This window comes from Leopardus geoffroyi, chromosome A2, assembly GCF_018350155.1.
Source record: "Leopardus geoffroyi isolate Oge1 chromosome A2, O.geoffroyi_Oge1_pat1.0, whole genome shotgun sequence".
Lineage (NCBI taxonomy): Eukaryota > Metazoa > Chordata > Mammalia > Carnivora > Felidae > Leopardus > Leopardus geoffroyi.
The window spans coordinates 92,024,939-92,047,996 of record NC_059331.1 but is presented as its reverse complement, the minus strand read 5'-3'; the positions used below and the strand labels follow the sequence as shown (position 1 = coordinate 92,047,996).

At 34.9% G+C, this 23,058-nt stretch overlaps 2 protein-coding genes across 10 annotated transcripts in view; one reads left to right on the top strand and one right to left on the bottom strand.

The window, feature by feature from the left end:
• Nucleotides 1-23,058, top strand: part of SLC25A40 (solute carrier family 25 member 40) — a 66,787-nt gene that overhangs the window by 37,278 nt on the left and 6,451 nt on the right. For 2 of the 4 annotated variants that reach the window (XM_045494706.1, XM_045494708.1), the window contains 4 exons: nucleotides 7,167-7,276; nucleotides 9,604-9,685; nucleotides 13,862-13,942; nucleotides 14,295-14,567. In XM_045494706.1, the coding sequence (XP_045350662.1) occupies nucleotides 7,167-7,276; nucleotides 9,604-9,685; nucleotides 13,862-13,942; nucleotides 14,295-14,410 (389 nt within the window). In that variant the 3' untranslated portion in view covers nucleotides 14,411-14,567. Of the gene's footprint in view, nucleotides 1-7,166; nucleotides 7,277-9,603; nucleotides 9,686-13,861; nucleotides 13,943-14,294; nucleotides 14,568-15,175; nucleotides 16,055-23,058 lie in introns of those variants that run through there. The other 2 variants (XR_006716265.1, XR_006716264.1) reach the window with 2 other exon arrangements.
• RUNDC3B (RUN domain containing 3B) overlaps nucleotides 18,379-23,058 on the bottom strand; it is a 148,529-nt gene continuing 143,849 nt past the window's right edge. For all 6 annotated transcript variants that reach the window (XM_045494700.1, XM_045494702.1, XM_045494701.1 and 3 more), the window contains one exon: nucleotides 18,379-20,754. In XM_045494700.1, coding sequence (XP_045350656.1) covers nucleotides 20,609-20,754 — 146 coding nt within the window. In that variant the 3' untranslated portion in view covers nucleotides 18,379-20,608. The remainder of the gene's footprint in view (nucleotides 20,755-23,058) is intronic.

Below are 23,058 nucleotides of genomic sequence, written 5' to 3'. Positions count from 1 at the left end.
GCTTTTATGATGTTTAAGTATGTTCCTTCTATCCCGACTTTCTCAAGGGTTTTTATTAAGAAAGGATGCTGAATTTTGTCAAAGGCTTTTTCTGCATCGATTGACAGGATCATATGGTTCTTATCTTTTATTAATGTGATGTATCACATTGATTGATTTGCGAATGTTAAACCAGCCCTGCAGCCAAGGAATGAATCCCACTTGATCATGGTGAATAATTCTTTTTATATGCTGTTGAATTCAATTTGTTAGTATCTTCTTGAGAATTTTTGCATCCATATTCATCAGGGATATTGGCCTGTAGTTCTCTTTTTTTGCTGGGTCTCTGGTTTGGGAATCAAAGTAATGCTGGCTTCATAGAATGAGTCTGGACGTTTTCCTTCCCTTTCTATTTTTTGGAACAGCTTGAGGAGGATAGGTATTATCTCTACTTTAAAAGTCTGGTAGAATTCCCCAGGGAAGCCATCTGGTCCTGGACTCTTATGTGTTGGGGGATTTTTGATAACTGATTCTATTTCTTTGCTGGTTATGGGTCTGTTTCTTTTTCCTCCTGTTTGAGTTTTGGAAGTGTGTGGGTGTTTAGGAATTTGTCCATTTCTTCCAGGTTGTCCAGTTTGTTAGCATATAATTTTTCATAGTATTCCCTGATAATTGCTTGTATTTCTGAGGGATTGGTTGTAATAATTCCATTTTCATCCATGATTTTATCTATTTGGGTCATCTCCCTTTTCTTTTTGAGAAGCCTGGCTAGAGGTTTATCAATTTTGTTCATTTTTTTCAAAAAAAACCAACTCTTGGTTTCATTGATCTTTTCTATTATTTCTAAACAGTATGTTATTTAGTTTTGCCTATTTTTGAGCTTTTTTTTAATGTTTATTTTTGGGAGAGTGAGCACAAATTGGGGAGGGACAGAGAGAGGGAGACACAGAATCTGAAGCAGGCTCCAGGTTCCAAGCTATCAACACAGAGCCCAACTTGGGGCTCGAACCCACAAACCCCGAGAAACATGACCTGAGCCAAAGTCAGACACCCAACTGAGCCACCCAGGCGCCTCTTTTTTTTTTTTTTTTTTTTTAATTTTTTTTTCAACGTTTATTTATTTTTGGGACAGAGTGAGACAGAGCATGAACGGGGGAGGGGCAGAGAGAGAGGGAGACACAGAATCGGAAACAGGCTCCAGGCTCTGAGCCATCAGCCCAGAGCCCGACGCGGGGCTCGAACTCACGGACCGCGAGATCGTGACCTGGCTGAAGTCGGACGCTTTAACCGACTGCGCCACCCAGGCGCCCCCCCAGGCGCCTCTTTTTGAGCTTTAAAAGCTTATTTTACTTAAGAATCTTAAGATTTACTTTTGTTTTTACGTATAACTTTAAAAAATTTTTACTCTTCTTTATGAGTAAACAAGTGCGTGCTATTGTGAATGTTTTTAACAGACTCTTGGTGTACAAGAATTTGTCCAGTATTAGATTTGTTAGTTCATATAAATATATATTTTAATTATTAAGTAATATCAAATTCTTTTTTTTTTAATTAGGCTTCATGCCCAATGTGGGGCTTGAACTCATGACCCTGACATCATGAGTTGCATACTCTGCTGACAGCCAGTCAGGCACCTCTCAAATTCTTTTTTAAAGTGATTGTGTAGATCAGTACACCTACCAGTTTTCTGTTCCTTCATTTCATCCCCTCACCAGCACTTTTACTATCAAAGTTCATAATTTTTGTTCACCTAGTAAGTTAAAGTGGTATCTTATTTTAACTTAATACTTACCTGATTATTAATGAGATTGGGCACTGTTTCATTGGCCATTCACTTATCCATAATTGATTTGCAATTAAGAACTGAAGTAAGTATTCAACTGTCTTTCTCCTTCATATGGATGGTAGTTATCCCAGCATCATTTATTGAATAACCATACATGCTCCAGGAGTTTGTAGTATAACCTGTCACATTAAAGTTTCACACATGCCTGGATCTATTCCACTGGACAATTTGTCTAACCCTTTGCTAATACTGCAGTGTTGTCTAAATTACTAGTGCATTATTAAATGTTTTGATCTTACCTTATTTCCCCCCTCCAGTATTGTCCTATATCTCTGTTATATAACTCTAAGTTTTTAAAGTGTTTTAGTAGAGTTTTAAAATTTTCTTAATATTATGTACAACTTTTTTTTTTAGATTTATTTATGGGTACACCTACCTCCAACTTTGGTAGCTATTTTATTTAAGTTTTTATTTAAATTCGAGTTAGTTAACATACAGCATACTATTGCTTTCAGGAGTAGAATTTAGTGATTCATCACTTACATGTAAAACCCAGTGCTTATCCCAACAAGTGTCCTCTTTAATGCCTATCACCCACTTAGCCCATCTCCTAGTCACCTCCTCTCCAGTAATCCTATTTGTTCTCTATAGTTAAAGTCTCATGGTTCACCTCCCTCTTTTTTTCCCCTTCTGTGTTTGTTCTGTTTCTTAAATTCCACATAGGAGTGATATTTCTTGAGTATTTGTTTTTCTCTGACTGACTTCTTTCACTTTTAATAATACAATCTAGTTCTATCCACATTGTTGAAAATGGCAAGATGTCATTCTATTTTATCACCGACTAATATTCCATTGGGTATATATACCACCTCTTAATCCATTCATCAGTCGATGGACATTTGGGCTCTTCATATAGTTTGGCTGTTGTTGATAGTACTGCTATAAACATTGGAGTGCATATGCCCCCTTGAATCAGTATTTTTGTATCCTTTGGATAAATACCTAGTAGTGCAATTGCTGGGTTGTAGGGTAGTTTTATTTTTAACTTTTTGAGGAACCTCCACACTCTTTTCCAGAGTGGTTGCATGAGTTTGCATTCGCACCAGCAGTGTAAGAGGTTTCCCCTTTACCCACATTCTCGCCAACATCTTTTGTTTCCTGTGTTGTCAATTCTAGCCATTCTGACAGGTGTGAAGTGGCATCTCATCATGGTTTTGATTTTCTTTTCCCTGATGATGAGTGATGTTGAGCATTTTTTCATATGCCTGTTAGCCACCTGGATGTCTTCTTTGGAAAAATGTCTATTCAAGGCTTCAGCCCATTTCTTAACTGGATTGTTTTTTGGGTATTGAGTTTGATAAGTTCTTTATAGATTTTGGATGCTAACCCTTTATCTGATACGTCATTTGCAAATATCCCATTCCATAGGCTGTGTTTTAGTTTTGTTGACTGTTTCCTTCACTGTGCAGAAGCTTTTTATCTTGATGAAGTTCCAAGAGTTGATGATTGTTTTTTGTTTCCCTTGCCTCCAGAGATGTGTCTAGTGAGAAGTGCCATAGCCAAGATCAAAGAAGTTGCTACCTGTGTTCTCCTCTAGCATTTTGATGGTTTCAGGTCTCACATTTAAGTCTTTCATCATTTTGAATTGATTATTGTGTATGGTATAAGAAAGTTGTACAGTTTCATTCTTTTGCATGTCGCTGACCAGTTTTCCTAGTACCATTTGTAGAAGAGACTGTCTTTTTTCCACTGGATATTCTTTCCTGCTTAGTCAAAAATTAGTTGACCATGTAGTTGTGGATCTACTTCTAGACTTTCTAATCTGTTCCACTGATCTTTGTGTCCATTTTTATGCCAGTACCATACTGTCTTCATGATTACAGCTTTATAATATTTTATAAATTTATAATTTTTCATAATAATCTCTTATAACTAATTCTGTGGTATTGGTTGTGATCTCTGCTCTTTCATTCATGGTTTTATTTATTTGGGTCCTTTTGCTCTCTTTTTTTTGATAAGTCTGCCTAGAGGATTATCAATTTTGTTAATTCTTTGAAAGAACAAGCTCCTGGTTTCATTAATTTGTTTTATTGTTTTGTTTTTGTTTGTTGGTTCATTTCTATATCATTTACTTCTGCTCTAATCTTTATTATTTCCCTACTTGTGCTTGCTTTAAGCTTTATTTGCTGTTCCTTTTCTGGCTCCTTTAGGTGTAAAGTTAGGTCATGTATTTGAGACTTTTCTTCCTTCTTTAGGAAGGCCTGGATTGCTATATATTTCCCTCTTAGGACCACCTTTGCTGCATCCCAAAGGTTTTGGACTGTTATGTTTCCATTTTCATTGGCTTCCATGTATTATTTTTTATTTCTTCTTTAATTTCCTGGCAAACTCATTCATTCTTTATTAGGATGTTCTTTAACCTACATGTATTTATAGTCTTTTCAAATTTTTTCTTGTGATTAACTTCAAGTTTCATAGCATTGCAGGCAGAAAAAATGTATAGTATGATATCAATCTTCTTGTATTTGCTTAGGCCTGATTTGTGACCCAGTATGTGATCTGTTTTGGAGACTGTTCCATGTGTACTCAAAAAAGTGTGTATTCTGCTTTAGGATGAAATGTTCTGAAGATCTCTGTTAAATCCCTCTGGTCCAGTGTGTTATTCAAAGCCATTGTTTCCTTGTTGAGTTTCTGCTTAGATGATCTGTTCATTGTTGTAAGTGGGCTGTTAAAGTCCCACTTACATATTTAGGGGTTTCAAATTGGGGGCATAAATATTTAAAATTGTTAGATCATCTCATTAGATAGACCCCTTTATTATGATCTAATTTCCTTCTTCATCTCTTGTTACATTCTTTGGTTTAAAATCTAGTTTGTCAGATACAGGTTTGGCTATTCCAGCTTTCTTTTTATGTCCATTAGCCTGATAAATGGTTTCCACCCCTCACTTTCAATCTGCAGATTTCTTTAGGTCTAAGATAAATCTCTTGTAGCCAACATGTAGATGGGTCTTTTTTTGGTAATCCATTCTGACACCCTATGTCTTTTGGTTAGAGCATTTAGTTCATTTACATTCAGAGTAATTATTGATAGATATGAATTTAGTACTACCATTTTATTACTTGTTTTGTCATTGTTTCTGCCTTTGTGGCTTTTGGTCTTCTTTTCCCACTCAAAAAGTCCCCTTTAATTATTGCAGGGCTGTTTTAGGAGTGGTCATGAAGTTCTTTAGTTTCTTTGTCTTTCTGGGAAACTCTTTTTTTTTAATGTTTTATTTATTTTTGAGAGAGAGTGTGAGCGGAGAGGAACAGAGAGAGAGGGAGACACAGAATCTGAAGCAGGCCCCAGTCTCCAAGCTGTCAGCACAGAGCCTGATGTGGGGCTTGAACTCACGAACCAAAAGATCATGACCTGAGCCAAAGTTGGGTAGCTTAACTGATTGAGCCACCCAGGCACCCCTCTGGGAAACTCTTTATCTCTCCTTCTGTTCTGAATGACAGCCTTGCTGGATAGGGTATTCTTGGCTGCATATTTTTCCCATTCAGCACGTTGAATAAATATATTATGCCACCCCTTCAGGCTTGCCAAGTTTCTGTGAAGAGATTTGCTGTGAACCTTGTCTTTCCTTATAAGTTACAGTTTTCATTTCCCTTGTTGCTTTCAGGATTCTTACCATATCTCTGTATTTTGCAAATTTTACTACAGCATGTCTCAGTGTTGGCCTGCTTTTATTGATTTTGATGGGAGGTCTGTCTCTGTACTTCCTGGATGTGGATGTCTGTCTCCTTCCCCAGATTAGGAAAGTTTTTATCTGTAATTTGCTCAAATAAACCTTCTGCCTCCTTTTCCCTCTCCTCTTCTGGGACTCCTATGAGATGAATGTTACTATGTTTTATGGTGTTACTGAGTTTCCTATGTCTACATTTGTAATCCAGTATTTTTCTTTCCCTCCTTCCCTCCTTCCCTATCTCTGTTCCCTCTCTCCCTGATCAGGGCCCCCACCCGTCCACAGAACCAGGTTCTTTCTCTCCCAAATCACATCTCTCCATCTCCTCCCCTCCATGATGTGGCCTCTTTTCTCCCTCTAGACGTGCAGTTTGTGTTCTCAGTCCTCAGGTCAATTTCCTGGCTGTTCAGATTGATTTAGTATTTATCTAGTTGAGTTTAAGGAATGAGGCAAGCATGGGGTCCTTCCTGTTCTACCATCTTAACTCCTCTTGGTAGCTATTTTAAAAGCTCTGTTAAAATAAAAATTCCAAATCTTAGGCTGGGGCAGTGTTATAATTAATTTTTGTCTGTTAGATTGTGTTTAATATTCAGCTACTTTTAAATTTCTATTAATAATTTTGTCTTTTGGATTTTCTATATAGACATTAATATATAAATTATAACTACTTTGTTCATTTTTAATCATTAGAGCTTTTATTTTTTTTCTATCTTACTATGCTCCGTAGAACAGTTTTGAATAATAAATAGCAATGATAATGTCACATCCCTATCATTTTTTCTCATTCTAGAGGAAATACTTCTGTTGTTTCACCATTAATTACTTTTGCTATTGTTTTTGATGCATATCCTTTTTCTTTTAAAATTTTTTTTTTTTTCAACGTTTATTTTATTTTTGGGACAGAGAGAGACAGAGCATGAGCGGGGGAGGGGCAGAGAGAGAGGGAGACACAGAATCGGAAACAGGCTCCAGGCTCTGAGCCATCAGCCCAGAGCCTGACGCGGGGCTCGAACTCATGGACCGCGAGATCGTGACCTGGCTGAAGTCGGACGCTTAACCGACTGCGCCACCCAGGCGCCCCTGCATATCCTTTTTCTATTTAAAGAAATTCTCTTTTATCCCAGGTTTTCAAGAAATTGCTTTGCTTTAAATGAAAATGTGTTGAATTTTATGAAATGCTTTTCCATCAATTTTAGATTATTGCATGGGCATTTTAATGCAGTGTTTGGCATTTATTTGCTATATTTACTACCTTTGCATTCCTCTTATGAAAACCCACTTTAGTCATAGTGTATGATCTTTTATAAAATACTTCTGGCTTCAGTTGCTTTTTTTTTTTTTTTTTTTAAGAATCTTTATACCTTTGTTAATGAATGAGATTGAACTGTAATTTTGTTTTCTCCTACTGACCTTGTCAGGCTTTGGAATTAAAGTCCTACTTTACTGTTGCATAGGGGTTCTTTTTGTTTATAAGACTGCTAGAACATTTCTGAGAATTTGGTTCTTCCCTTCCCCCCTGCCCCCTTCTTTTTCAATCTCATCTAGTATGTGTCCAAGCAGGATGTAGGGTGTGTCAAGGTTAGAATTACTCTTTTCCTTTAATATATATATTTATAAATAAAGTTCACATTTTACTTCTAAATTCTATGTTCATTTCATTCTCTGTTTTTATAGCACTGTACTGGTATAACTATGAAGTTTTAAAGAAGTGGCTGTGTGAGAAATCTGGTTTATATAAACCAACATTTATGATCCACTTTACTTCAGGGGCATTGTCTGGTTCTGTAAGTTTATATTATTTTGTTGTTAATTTTCCAGAATAATGGTAGTTGTCTTATTATAACAAATTATATAGCATTTCCTATCTGTTGAGATACCACTTTTGGGCTGCACGGCTTAAAGTATTGACTATCCCCTTTTGAGGAAATAAATTATTAGTCATTAAATGTCTTAAAATGTACTTTGTGTCCATGGTTTTATTATATTACAAATACATTTTTCTGAAAAAAAATTTGGATTTCTTAGATCATTACAGTTATGATAATAGTGCTTTACTATTTACCAGATATTTGCCCATTTGTTCATTAAATTAAATGCCAGTAAATCTGGTTAGGTAATTTTTCATGTAGTGTCATTTCATATGTATAATCAGATTGAATAGAAGTAATTTCATCCTCTGCACTAATTCCTATTTCTTTGGGAACATTTTGGTAAGCATTCCTTAAAGGAATTTTAACAGAAGTTACAATCAGAAGGAAAGAATCTCTGATGACCTTTTTTAGGTAGTAGAGAGTTCACTTTCTCTAACTCCTCCACATAAGGTAAAGTTGTGTAGTGGTCTTACACAAAATGAATTTGTAATGATCTAGAATGAGATGCTGACCTATTGGAACCAAATGAAAACAAGATTGAAGGAGCATAGTGAAGGGATGGAGACGTGCAGAAAAATACTGGAATAATTGTACCAGAAAACTTGGAGCTAAGGAAGCCACTGTGATTGAGCTCAAAACTTAGATTTGAGTGTTTCCAGGTCTGGGCTCTGTCAGATTTAACTCTGTAAGTTACACGCCCATTGACTTTTTGAGTAATTTAAGTAGTTAAAAACCAGCAAGGTATTTTCATTATTCTTCTTATTTGTGAGGTGATTAAATGTAACTTAATTGTATTTTCATTATATCTTAATCCAGCATGAATGAAGAAAAACAAGTACTATTATATATTGAAATTTATAACAGATGAATCACAAAATCAACTTTGTACATAAAAATAAATGCTTAATGTCTTTTTTTAAAAAGTTGGACCATGGCTCCAGGATTTTATACCAGCTTTCCAAAAATATGAAGGAAAATTCCCTATTTTTAGATGCCCTATAATGCTGCCCTTTGACTGTTTTCAAATAAAAATTTGTTTCTGTAACAGAAAAAGTACATGAGTATTATGTTCAGACTTTCTGTCAGGAAACAGAACAGCCTAAGCCACATCATTTTAGAAAGTGTCAAAGGCTTATATAACATTGTTGATACCTTTGGCTGCTACATGCTAGATTATAGAGAGGGAGAAATAATAATTGATTTTCACTTACCTGAGATCTTTGAAACTGATGTTAGTTCAGAAACTTAAAACAACATCGTTAGGGTGAAATACAATGTAATTGATTTTGGGGAACATTTTGGGAGCCTATTGTCAAATGTGAATTGGGAAGAAAAACATTTTTACTTTGCATGGCTATTATGTCAAATATTATGACACATTCTTAAGGGAATTTACTCTTAAAAAAAAACCTTAATTAGGTCATTTTGAAAATAATCATTGAATCACTTTTAGATGTTTTTAAAAGTGTGATTTGTGAACTACTGTAGCTATATTTGATAAAGATGTTGAAACCCATAAAGTGTTGTTTATGTAAATTTTTTTTAATCAATTTAAAAATATTGGAATTTTTAAATGCTTACTAAATAATTGAGAATTTCGGTTTTATTTTTTTATTTTTTTTTATTTTTAACGTTTATTTATTTTTGAGACAGAGAGAGACAGAGCATGAACGGGGGAGGGGTAGAGAGAGAGGGAGACACAGAATCGGAAGCAGGCTCCAGGCTCTGAGCCATCAGCCCAGAGCCCGACGCCAGGCTCGAACTCACGGACCGCGAGATAGTGACCTGAGTCGAAGTGGGATGCTTAAACAACTGAGCCACCCAGGCGCCCCGAGAATTTGTTTTAAAATATTATATTGGGATTCTCTCTCCCTCTACACCTTCATGTGTAGTAAAGGAATAGTAGGACCTACAGGAGCATCGGAAATTTGTGAATACTGGTTTTGGAGTCAGTGGTCTGTCTGGTTCTAATTCTGACTCTATCACTAGTAGTTGTGTGACCTCAGGAAAGTAGCAGAGCTTTTTTGAGACTATTTACTTCTGAATTTGGGGAGAAATATATAGGACACGTTATTTTTTCTTTAATAACAACTTCTCTTTGAATAGATAATGGTTTCATTTTAAGTTTCAGTTTAGTTATGATTTCCATTATTATCCTGAAGTAATTTCCTATTTAGAATAATGTAAAAACATTTAGAAAAAATTTAAAGGTAAATTTAATCAATTTTACTTTTTGACAGATTGCAGCTATTGCAACTTTGCCATTTGATGTGGTAAAAACACAAAAGCAGACACAACTTTGGATAGATGAATGTCATAAAAGTAAGTTTTATTAATTTAAAACATTTTCAGGATGCCATGATTGTTTTTGTTTTTGTTTTTCTTTCCAGGTAGAAGAAAAATAAGGAAACAAGATTTTTTTCCTTTGCTGCCTTAACTGAAACTATAATATACTGTTAGAATGAAATGCCCAGAAAAAATACTCTCAATCCCCTCCAAAATTTAAGAAATTTAAAAATCTCTTTTGCCTGCCATCAATTAAGTCTCATACCTGCTATATAGAAGATTACATACTAGGCGCGCCTGGGTGGCTCAGTCGGTTGGGCGTCTGACTTCAGCTCAGGTCACGATCTCATGGTCCGTGAGTTCGAGCCCCGCATCGGGCTCTGGGCTGATGGCTCAGAGCCTGGAGCCTGTTTCCGATTCTGTGTCTCCCTCTCTCTCTGCCCCTCCCCCGTTCATGCTCCGTCTCTCTCTGTCTCAAAAGTAAAAATTAAACGTTAAAAAAAAAATTAAAAAAAAAAAAAAGATTGCATTCTATATAACTATTTTTTTTTTTTTTTAAGAGTTTGAAAGAGAGAGGAAGAACGGGAGCAGGGAAGGGGCAGAGAGCGAGGGAGAGAGGATCCCAAGCAGGCTCCACACTAGCAGAGCCTGACACAGGACTTGCTCTCACAGACTGTGTGGGGGCTCCATCTCATGAACCATAAGATCATGGCCAGAACTGAAATCAAGAGTCAGACTCTTAACCAGCTGAGCCACCCAGGCGCCCCTATAATTATCCTTTCAAATAAATCTAGACAAATTAGGGTGAAGGGTAGGAAATTACTAGGAACCCATCGTCTCGTTTGTTTCATTAGTATACATATTTCTTTTTTTTTTTTTCTGTTTATTTTTTAGCTTCTTTGGATAGGTTTTTTCTTCATATTATCCAATTTTTCCTTCTTTATATAACCTGTAATTTCTTCTAGAACAAAAGTGTACTCTTAGTTGCTTCCACCAGATCTGTCATTATTATTATCTATGGAAAATGTGGCAAACCCACTGGAAATTACCCATTACAAAAGTATGTCATGTAAACCTTCTGACTGATAAGTCTCTTATAATAATGTAAATAGTTTTGACCCACCAGAAGATTTTGCATACAAAGTAAAATAGGTATTATAATATGTTGAAAAAAACATTGCTCACCGAACCCTGAAACTGAATCCGATGACAACTTTGTCCTTGACTTTCCATAGTCCTAGTTCCCACTAATAATAGGAGCTAACTAAAACCCGAGAAGTAATCAAAGTTGATTATCAGGGTTCTTCCAGTTCCCTGTTTTAGGTGGGAGCCTTTTAGCTGCCTATGCCCTATCTGTTCTTCCTTGGTAGTTTGAAATTACTGTTTCATTCTTCTTTCCAACTAATCATAATTCCTGTTTCCTCTATTGCATTAAGTATTTACTATAGTGGGAATATTTCTTTATTGTGATTTATGACTATGGCCATGAGGGCACAGACATGGTGACAGGGAGAAGATGGGAATCTCTACAGGTAAATTCTGAGGCTCACTAAGGTTTGAGAGTCACTTCTCTGGGTAAATACTCTTTGGAGTCAGCTGGGGTGCTCTTTTACTACATCTGAAGCTGGCCACCACCCCCAATGGACTCTCATTTAATAGTTGTAATCTGGGGCCCTAGCTTGTGTATTTTGAAAATGTTCCCTAGATGATAATGATTATACATCCTCGTTGAGACTGGCATCAGGGAGGCATCTTCTTTCACTAGATTCAGCTCTTACCGATGATAGCTGTTTTTTTCCTTATGTTTCTCCAGTAAACCCCAAAGGAGAGATCTAGAATAAGCCTTGGGTCTTAATTTTACATGATTATTTTTGGTCACTTTTACCTGTTCCTCTGCTTCAGCTATGAACCAGTTATATTTACTTCTACTGAAAACTACACTTCTGATTTGAGTGATAAATAGCCCATATTTTTTTCATTTTTATATATTATTTATCCCTACCAAATGCTCCATTTGTAGTGGCTCCTCCACTCTGGTATATACAGACAAATGAGGCAGTGTCCAACAGCTCATAATCTAATGGAAAAGAAGCATTTTAGGATGTAGTCCTATCATTTATGTAGTCCTATCATGAGTCTATCATTTATATTTAAAAATTTTAATCTCAGGTTTCAGGCACCTGGGTGGGGTTAAGCACCTGACTCTTGATTTCAGCTCAGGTCATGATCTCAAGGTTCATGAGTTCAAGCCCCACATCAGGCTTTGTGCTGCAGTATGGAGCCTGCTTGGGATTCTCTCTCTCTCCTTCTCTGCCCCTCCTCCACGCTTGCTCACTCGTTCTCTCAATAAATAAATAAACTTAAAAAAATTTAATCTCAGGTTTCCACTTCATAAACCTGGCTCACATCCCCATTGGGTTGTTGGGGAGGATACGGAGCAATGGTAATGCGAATGCTGGGCAGGTGAGAGTATGAGTTTGGAAAATAATCTGGCAATGCCAAGAAGGCTCTCTGAACAAGAAGTTCCACCTAAGATATGTGCCCTAGAGAAATGTCTGCACATGTACAGGGATACTCACTGAAAGAATTATAATCCCCAAAAGTTAGAAAGCACTGAAATAGCCCCTAGCAAAGAAATGGGTAAATTGTGATCATTCATATAATGCAATACCATACAGCAATGAAAATGAATAAAATATAGCTATGCTTGTCAACATAGATAATCCTAAAAGCACATTACAAATGTACAATGTCATATAGGATTTATATAAAGTTTAAGAGCATAAAAAGCAAGAGTATGTATTATTTATGGATATGTTCATATGTAGTAAAGGTTTAAACACATGCATGAGAAAGATAAAGGAAAAAGGAGAGAGAGTGGTTACATCTAAGAAGAGCAATAGTATTGAGAAGGAATATATTGAGGACTTCAATTGTAGCTAAAAGATACAGGTGTTAGGATTTGAAAAATGTGGATGGTCAGTAAATGAGTATTTTATTGTTGTCTATGCTTGAAATACATAGTAACCAACGGTGTTTCCTTACAATATTCCTATAGGAATAGCTCTTCAGTGTTGGAACTTAGGAGATATTGTGGAGATCGCTTTGGAGCTCTACTGAGACTTAATCTTCAGTTAATAACTCTTTCTGTCTGTTCTCTTCTGCATTTATTGCACCTTAGTCTTTAAACAGGGACTGGTATGGGGCTTGAATTCTACAAGATCAGAAAATACCTGGCTATTTGGTTTCCTTTCTTACACCAGTTGTTTCCAAAATTTAAATGGAATAATTCAAATATGCAGAAGTTGCCGACTCATAGTATAAAGTTTTTGTCATTGACTTTCTTTAGAAAGTTAAATTTCATTCATAAATACTTTGTTCTTGGTTTAAAAAATGTCCTTTTGTTGGGTTGCTATAATTATTATATTTATACTATTTATATTGATCATATAGCTTCTTAAATAACAAGGCCTCATTTATCTTCATAGAGAATCTGATATTTATATAAATGAGATTTGAGATAATGAGCCCCCCATTCCATTAAGTGGCAAAATTCTAAAAAGCCATTTCTGAAAGCTCTCTTTCTCCACCCTTTCCCTTTTTCCCCTGGCCATGCTTAATACTATATACTTTAGTCTTTCTTAATGACTCACTTGTCCATGTTCACATTGATGATTGTGGAGTCTAATAGCAGCTCCCAGCAGCTAATGAGGATAATAGAGGAGTGTTTGCCCCTCATCCAACTGGTGTCAAACCAAGACCTTGACAACTTCCGTGTGCAGCTATCACAGTGTTTGCATAGTAGTGTGTCTGCTTCATAGCAGCCTCTTGTTTTACTTACTGTGTCTAGTAGTCTTTGGGTTAAGCCAGCTGCTTAGAATCGTTGTGTAAAATAAAGGTAAGTAAACTTTGTGCATGAATAGCTCATTTATAGCTTTATGTTTGAACCTCAGTGACAAATTATACACTATAATTATACACTATATTATACACTATACACCTTTAACCTTCAACATTTTTCTATTTTTTCTTTTTAATGAATCCGACTATTAAATATAAGACTTTGGGTAAGTTTTGGGTAAATAGATCTTTTCTTAGTGTAATGAAATTATACACCCCACATTCCCAAAGACCATAAATACTTGATGTATGTCATATGTATTAGAAATAATTAAGTGGTAATTTATAATGTATCATTTCTTTAACATTTAGTTTCTATGCCTTTGCATATGTCAACGTGGACTATCATGAAGAACATTGTTGCTAAGAATGGGTTTGCAGGATTATTTACAGGTAAAAATACTTATTTTACCAAATTGTTGAATAAAATGATTATTTTTCAGTCTGTCCTTTTCCTAAATTAGCAGGAAATTATTGAAAATATTACACATTTATGACTTCTCCCTAAACATCTTTAAGTTAAAAAAAAATCTGAATAGATTTAATAAGATGAAACTTCTGTATAAAGTAAAGCGGAATTAAAGTGAGGAGCTTGGGAGTAATTTGGCTTGTTCTTTGATACCAGTTGATGGCACAGTGTTTGATACATCACTTCATTTGATCATTATCAGAATGAAATCAAATAAATTACATTTTTTAAACATAAGGTAAAATTTGTTATGATTTTTTTCTATTCTCTTTTCAGGCCTCATTCCCCGTTTAATTAAAATTGCTCCTGCTTGTGCCATTATGATCAGTACCTATGAATCTGGGAAGGCTTTTTTCCAGATGCAAAATGCCAGAAGACAACAATACCAGTGATGCTGTTTCAACCAACAACCAAAGCCAAATAATAAGTTGGAGATTCTTAGGCAAGAACTCTCACCATTATCTCAAAATGCTTTATTTTCTATTTTATAACTTAAATGAGTAGTAGTTTCTGCTTTGCCTCTAAATCATAATCCTAAGTTAAAAATAAATTCTGTTGGGCGCCTGGGTGGCGCAGTCAGTTAAGCGTCCAACTTCAGCCAGGTCACGATCTCACGGTCCATGAGTTCGAGCCCTGCGTCGGGCTCTGGGCTGATGGCTCAGAGCCTGGAGCCTGTTTCCGATTCTGTGTCTCCCTCTCTCTCTGCCCCTCCCCCGTTCATGCTCTGTCTCTCTCTGTCCCAAAAATAAATAAACGTTGAAAAAAAAAATAATAAATTCTGTTACCCTAATTTTTGAGATACTGAAAAAGATATTCCAGAAATCACATCCATTAAATGTCCCTGTAAAGAAAAGAAAAATTATTCCTAAGTACTGAAAGCAATAATCTGAGAGTTTGATAATTGAGAATGTATAGGATGTATCAGAACATTTTGAATTGTGTTCTGAATGATGTGGAGAGTCTAGCAGAAAAATGCCCAAGTCTTTTATACATACCTAAATCATGCATGTAGATATTTAAGTATTTCAGCAAAGTATATAATAGATGGCAGTCTTTAAGTAACATTATTTGCATTTAGCAAATAATACCTATTACTTTCTTTAATTCAAATGCATTAGATTTTTTTTTTTTTTTTTACTTCCTGTTGCTGTTTTAAGGCTTCACCAGTGTTAGGATTTCTTCACTCAAAGGTATGGCTATTTTATCTTTATGAATCAAAATATAACTGTTTATGTGATACAGTGATATTTTTGATGATTAAAGACTATTATTCACTGTTTCTGCAAAAGAGGAGTCGTCTTTCTGATGGTGTTAAATGTTTGGCACAGTGGCTCTTGGCTGAGCAGAAAACCACATTACATTTACATTAGTAAAATTTATGTTTCAGCCTAGGAAGGGCCTCTGGTTTCAGCCATCTTGTAATTCAGATATCACTGTTTGTGGAGTTCTCTAGGTCGCTTGTACTGGCTTCTTCTAACACAATAGAGATTACTAATATAGTATAAGACACAAAATATTTCCAAAATGTCCCTCAATTTTACACATCTTCATGTTAGTATGCTAGATCAAGAGACTAAAGAGGCAGCAGTTTCCTTGAAGAAATAGCTTTCAGTCACTGTAGGCTAACGCCTCAGTAATGTTGCTTATGACTGCAGGAATGAGACAGGGAAGGGTTACGAAGACAGGACAAAAGTGATACCCTTTTTTTGTTTTTGTTTCATTTTCCCAGGATCTGTATCCTATAAGAAAAAGCACTTTATTGCAGTCTACATATATGCTAGAAATGTGAAGTATTTTTTGTTCTAAAATAGAGTAATATGTTCAGGTGACAGACCTCTAGTGTTTGTAGAGGAACTAATGTACTTTGTATTATAGAAAAGAGTTTATCTATTTCACCAGAACAGATCGTGTGTGTATGTAGTCTTTTGTGTTTGCTTTACCCTCTATTGATTTACCTTAAAATTGCAGTATCTATAAAATCATAAATATTTATGACTTTGACATTTTCATTAAAATATTTTGATTTCTTAAAAGTATGACTGTGCTTCAAGCTATTTTCATACAAAATCATTATTTTAATGCTATACTTTATATAAGAAAGTTTTATCTTGAACACTGATGTTTAACAGTATTAAATTTATTTTATTTTTTTAACAGTATTAAATTTACCTTGGTTCTGTTATGCTTCTTTTTGGTAACTGATCAGTAGAAAACAAAAATTTTAATTTGTAACTTTTAAGAAGCAGTCTGATATTTCACCTTAATAGTAATACCAACAGGGATACTGCCACCATCCCCAGTACTGTATGACTGCATATATGGAAAATTCTTATCATTCAGGATTAAAATAAATAAATCTAATTCCTTAGAAGCTTTTCTAATACATACTACATGCAGCGTCTCTGGATGAAAAGAAGAGTGAAATGAAGCTTTTTCTGTACTTAGGTGGTAGAGGTAGAGAAGCATTAATGTTTTATTTAAATAAATAGCAGCTAAAAAGTGCTTGGCTAGAAATTATATTCTATGTAATGTTTCTGAAAGCAGTTTCCTTCTATTTATGTTAAGTTTTCTAACACATACATTTGATTTATGTGTAAGTTTTTTAATAAATCCATGTATTACATACTTGCTACCTTCCATATAATACACATTTGACTTTTTAAAAAAGCAGAGATGAAATTAAAATAAATTTTTCTTTTATTTCTAAGAAAACTATTCACTATACATATTTAACCACATGACTTTTTTATGCATTTTTTGATATTTTTTATTTTTTCAATATATGAAATTTATTGTCAAATTGGTTTCCATACAACACCCAGTGCTCATCCCAAAAGGTGCCCTCCTCAATACCCATCACCCACCCTCCCGTCCCTCCCCCCCATCAACCCTCAGTTTGTTCTCAGTTTTTAAGAGTCTCTTATGCTTTGTCTCTCTCCCACTCTTTTTTTTTTCCTTCCCCTCCCCCATGGGTTTCTGTTAAGTTTCTCAGGATCCACATAAGAGTGAAAACATATGGTATCACATATGACTTTTTTAAATTCTTCCCTCTTTCTGGAGTACGAGTTCCAAGGATGTAGGAAAGTTTTGAATTTTTTGAATCAGTTTTGAATTTTTTCTCCAAAATGAACTTTTTAAATAAATTTTAACATTCAACATTTACTCAGATCTTTTATGTGGTAGGCAGTATAAAGAGCACTTGAGATAAGAAAATACTTCAGATACTGTCACCGGCTACAAGGAGACGGCAGAGCTGTTTGACAGGTTTGCAAAGGAAGACATGGAACAGCTGAGGGATTGTCCACTCAGCCTGGGAGCAGAGAGGCAGGGTGTCAGGGACATACTTCTATGATTAGGACAGGTGATCCAGTTAAACATACCTGGAAGTGGGAGGCATTGAGCCCCAAATGTGGAAAAACAAGAAGACAACGGGAAACCAAAGAAGCATGTTTTGGCATAGCTCTAGTAATTATGGAGTTGAGTTGGTTGGTTGGTTTTCCAAGACCAGCTTTTTTTTTTTTAACTGAAAAGAAAATAGGGTAGCATAGTTTAGCACAACACAGCACAGCAAACACTAGAATGTGTCACATGTAGTAAGGCTGTCTTATGTAGTGAAACTTTGGTTTTATTTGGGTTTTAGAGAAATAATGGGGACTTATAATAAGAACTAGTTTGGACTAAAATACACTTTTGAAAGAGACCATAAGGTCATTGATACAATTTTATATCCCCTCATCAGTTAAAAAGAACAAAATCTACAGTGAAATAGGGGCTGCTGTGGCTTACAGAAGATTAAAAGATATTTAAGAGCCCTGATGTTCAAAGGAGTCCTGTGACATTTCAGAGGTGATTCAGTGTATTTATCAAAACTGGAGATTTGACTAGGAACTTCTTTTACAGAGAATTTCCTTAAGTTGTAAATTTGAGACACATTTTTAACCAATTGAAAACAATTATGTAAATCTAATAAAGATGACTTAAATAAAAATTTAGTTTACATAATATCTTTTAATGCTGACATCCTCTTGATGCTATCATAGGTTCTGAGAAGATGGTGATGTTTCCATTTTATAGGTGAGAAAACAAATATGGCTGATGTATAATTATATTAGCAACTGCCCAAATCACTATGGTATTGTACCACTTCAATAGATACTGTGTATTCTGAACCATATCATGTTATTTTTTTTAATAAAAGGTATTTAATTTTATATGAGTTAAAATAAAGATTTCTCTAAAACTTTTGTCCTATTAGTATTTTAGGTGTTGAATAATATACATTTACCATATTTGCTAAAACACAAGGCTCAGTGTACAACTTGAATCAAATAACTTCAAGGAAAAAATATAACCACTAATGCATAGTACAAAACGTTTAATATACATGCAACAAGTATAGTACATCAAGGCAACAAAATACACATGGAAATATCAGCATATAATTCAGCATTCTATTTTGGATAGGGTGTGTAAACAATAAATACTACCACCTAAAATTAAAGATTGAGACATACATTGTTTCCTCATGCAGACATTACGTATATAACAAGTGTGAAATGAACTGTACAGAAACCTGAATTCACATCAGCAGATGAATTTTGTACCAAGAGCTCCAAGAAAGGAGGAAAAGTCATGATCCTCAGATGTCATGTTTAAATCTGCATTTAGCAGCATGTGAAGATGCACAGGTTACTGAATGCATTAGACAAATCTGGAAAATTATCCATTATGGAATCTTGAATTTCCTTTCTGTATTATAAAAATGTATGGAAAAAATTTAACAATGATTGTTTTAAATCACTGAGGAATAATAAATGTCAGTTCAGAGTGGACTGTGAATGATAAAACATTTTACACATTCTGATCGTTTTTTAGGAAAGCAGCAATAGTGCTTAAGAAGCCAGCTTCAAATTTTTCAAGTTCCCCAACTTAGCCATTTCTTACTCTCTTCTCCCAGTGTTGCCACTGTCCTCATTTTATATCTTCCTTCCAGCCCCATGCTCATTAAAAATTGCTTTGGATACCTCACTCATAATAAGGTATACATAATTAAGAGCAGGTAAAAGTACCAATTTTCAAGAATATTTGCATTTTTACAAGTACTAAAGCCTTAAGCTAAAGGAATAAAGCTCTGAATATGTTCTGGTACATCTAGGATAACTTATTTTAACAGCTTCCAGGCCTCCTCTGTCCCTGAAATAACATTGCTTAAAGTGTCTTACATAGAACACTAGCCTTCTTATTATTTATCTTAAATTCCAAATTATGAGAATAAAGCTCTAAGTATTGCAGAGAACCACCACACTCCTACACATTTCTAATGCGAAGGACGATGTAGTAAGTTCAGCGCTCTTCTTGCCTCCTCTGAATAAAAGAAATCGCTGTAGGAGGAACATTCTTCCTGTTATGTCCAAGCTCCTAAGTTTGAATGTAATGTTTTCTTAGTAAACAAAAATAGCATACAAAGTCCCCATTAAGTATTGTGTCCTCTTCATGTAAACAATATAGAAAACTTCTTTGGCACAACTGATCGTGTTTTCCTCATATTACTTACTATAGAAAATATACTTCATACATTTTTTTTTCTTTCGGTATGGTGGGATTTTTATGGATGAAATATATAGTTGCAAAAACTGCAAAAAGTTTATAGCACATAACTTTTCAAAAAAGAAAACTAACTTTAGTAGAAGTGTAGGGATTTTTAACGTTAACATGGCATGGTTCATTGTTGCACACAAGGGACAACAAAACAACCCTATTATGTCAGATTATTTAGTGTGGTGATTACTAATCCTTACTTTAAAGATCTCAAATCCTTAAATCAACCTGGAGTTTTTTTCAAGAAGTATTGTACATTTTTAAATGTTTTCTAACTATTGAGGAATACTTGATATTTTTATGTAACCTCTTAAGAAAATCTTGGGGAAAATAAAGATAAGAAATTTATCCACTTTACCGAAATGCTGTAAAATACTTCCCATATGACCCTCATAAATTTAGTGATGGCCTAAAGGCACATTCCTACAAAATTTATAAAATGTTAATGGAATTTTGATGCCAAAACTGAATAAGCCACTATGAAACCAGCCAAGAATTTCCTCCTCATATTAAAAACAAGGCATTTAAACATCAGAATATAGGAAGAAATTAATGAAAAAATGAAATTAACATGTCATTTTTAGAAAATCATTGAATAAGAGAGTAAAAGAAAAAACTTACATGTCTCTAGAATAAAACCTTCAACTCAGCCTGGCAATGATGATGCATTTAAATACATGAAAATCAGCTAAATAAATATACATCACCGTTTACAATGGGTTATTAATTTAAAGGATATTTGAAAGTTTTTTAAGCCTATTCATATTTAAACTTCCTCAGTGACAAATGTAAGAATCTTAAAATGAAAATGGCAGGATCATTTTTTTTCACTCAGAAGGGCACATGAAATAGACTGAATTCTCTAAAAGAAGCAATAGGATTCCATACATGTGCCAGAACAATATAAAATTCCAAAGGTTTTCCCCAGCAGTCAAACTTATGTAAATAGAACATTTGCAACATAAAAACTTCTGGCTTTTACATAAAATTTTTCAGGATGGAGTTAGGCCTGGACTTGTCATCTCTGTTGTGGGACTTGCAAGGTAGTCATTAGATTTGAGACTTGTTAGTGATTTGTAACTTGCCACTGATGTTAGAGACCCACAGAGACCGAGTAATGAGGGAGTATCTTCTTTACCTGAAAGTTAAGATAAAATTACAAATATTTAATTGCCATTGAAGAATGGTACCAAAAGATCTTACAAAGCTTAAAACTTACATACTTCACAAAATAATGCAAACATAGATATCTAATCATGTATTTCTATAGTTTCAGTGTCACCCTTAAAAAAACATTACCAGAGAATTATTTGTGCTCCTCATAAAAGTTCTAGAAATGGAAGTCTGAGATGCCTTGTTTTGAGATGAAAATCAAAAGTTTACCTTTTTTCCAGAATATGTTCATGTTCAGTCGGTAAAGGATAATAAACTAAAGTAACAGTATCAGTGCCCAGGCCACAGAAATACGAGGAAATCCACATGCAGGTCAAGTACTGCTGTAGAAGCAAAACTGGTACAGTTCAGTAGGAGGGCTCAACTGGGACAGCCTTAACTCACTTAGTGAATATAAACATTTTTCAGCATCTGCCTTGCATCAGGAACTTTAGTATGTGCTAGACTTCAGTAGGCATATGAAGGAAGACTGGTAGATCTTTTGCACAGCTGGGGAATACAAGTGCTTCCCAGAGCAGAGTTTCAAGTACCAGCTAGAAGTAGCTGGTTTCAGACTGAAAGGCTAAGCTTTGAAAATCAGGTCTCCCAAGTAGATAAAAAGCTTACGTCTTACTTACAGTTATACAAGTATAAACCAAACCAGACAGCAGGTGTTTCTGAATACTATATACTGTTTCAAACGGCCCCTGTGAAGTGTTCCCACAGGGTTCTGTACTCTAACCCACCTAGTTGTACTATATGGTACAATATGTGGGGCCTATGTACATAGTACTATATACTATGATACGTATGATAATTGTGGGGCTCTTTTTCTAAACGGTACACTGAGAAAGGACATGGAATTTGTTGTTTATTATTATAGTCCCAGTGCCTAGCACACAGGAGACGGTCATTAAATAATTATATAATTAACGAATCATGACTGTAGGAACTGTACTGGGACCCAAGAGCGTTCCTAGTCCCTTTTGGCTGTATGGCCTTAGGAAAGGCATCTTCTCGGAGCCTATGTGCTTAATAAAATGAGAACAGATACTAAATATGACTAGTTATGTTAACTGCATAGTTTTGCTGACAAGTAAAATACAGGAAAACATAAAAGCGTTAGAAAAAGTTATGAAAAAGACTGTTAAATTCAAATTTAAAATGTTTATGGCATTATTTCATGACCAAAAGATTTAGGTGTTTCAAGCACCCTTTTCACGTTTAAGCTTAGAGACCCATTTCGGGTCAACATTCTGGAGTTCCTGTTAAATGCTCCTGGGACTCAACTGCTTTGGATAGTCTCTCTAAATTTCTACTTTAACTGTACAACTCAGTGGCATTAATTTTATCTATAGTATTGTGCAACCATCACCACTATTTCCAAAATATTCATCACTCCAAACAGAAATTCTCTACCCATTTAAGCAGTAACTATCCATTCTCCCCTTACCCCCAATCTCTGGAAACTCTAATCTACTTTCTGTCAATGAATTTGCCTACCATACGTCATTCCTACCAGTAGGATCATACAATATTTGCCCTTTTGTGTCTGGCTTTATTTCACTTACCATGTCTCCTAAGGTTCATCCATGTTGTATGTATCAGAACCCCATTCCTTTTTTATGGCTGCATAATATCCCTTTGTGTGTATACACTACTTTTTGTTTACCCATTCATCTGTACAGACACTTGGGTTGTGTCTACCTTTTGATTATTGTAAAGAGTGCAGCTGCAAACACTGGCACACAAGAATCTGTTTGAGTACTGTCTGCAATTCTGTGCAAGTCTATACTTAGGTAACTTTTTTTTTTTTAATACAATCATACAGTAATGCAAAAGACTAAACCACCTATATGTCTAACATAGTTACACAATGAGGTACTATACAGCTGTAAAAGAATCAGAAAGATCCCTATGTACTGCTAGGTAGTGATTTCACTGTCAAGTGAAAAAAGCAAACTGCAGAATAGTGTATAGCATGTTACCTTGTATCTAGAAGAGGGGCATGTAAATTATTTGAACTTACTTGTATTTTAAAAAGATAATTCAAAAATAAAAATAGTTAACTATGAAAGCAGAAGTGAACAGAACTGAAATGAACTTTCAGCACAGTAACTGGACTCTAGCATATATTCTCAAGATAAAATAATTAGAAAGAAATCTTACCACATTTTAGTAATAATATAGATACTGTTATTTTGAAATTAACATATAGTAGGATAAAGCAAATAAGTAATTATGTTCATATAAATTAGGAACCAATATATTCACCATAACATGTCAAAAT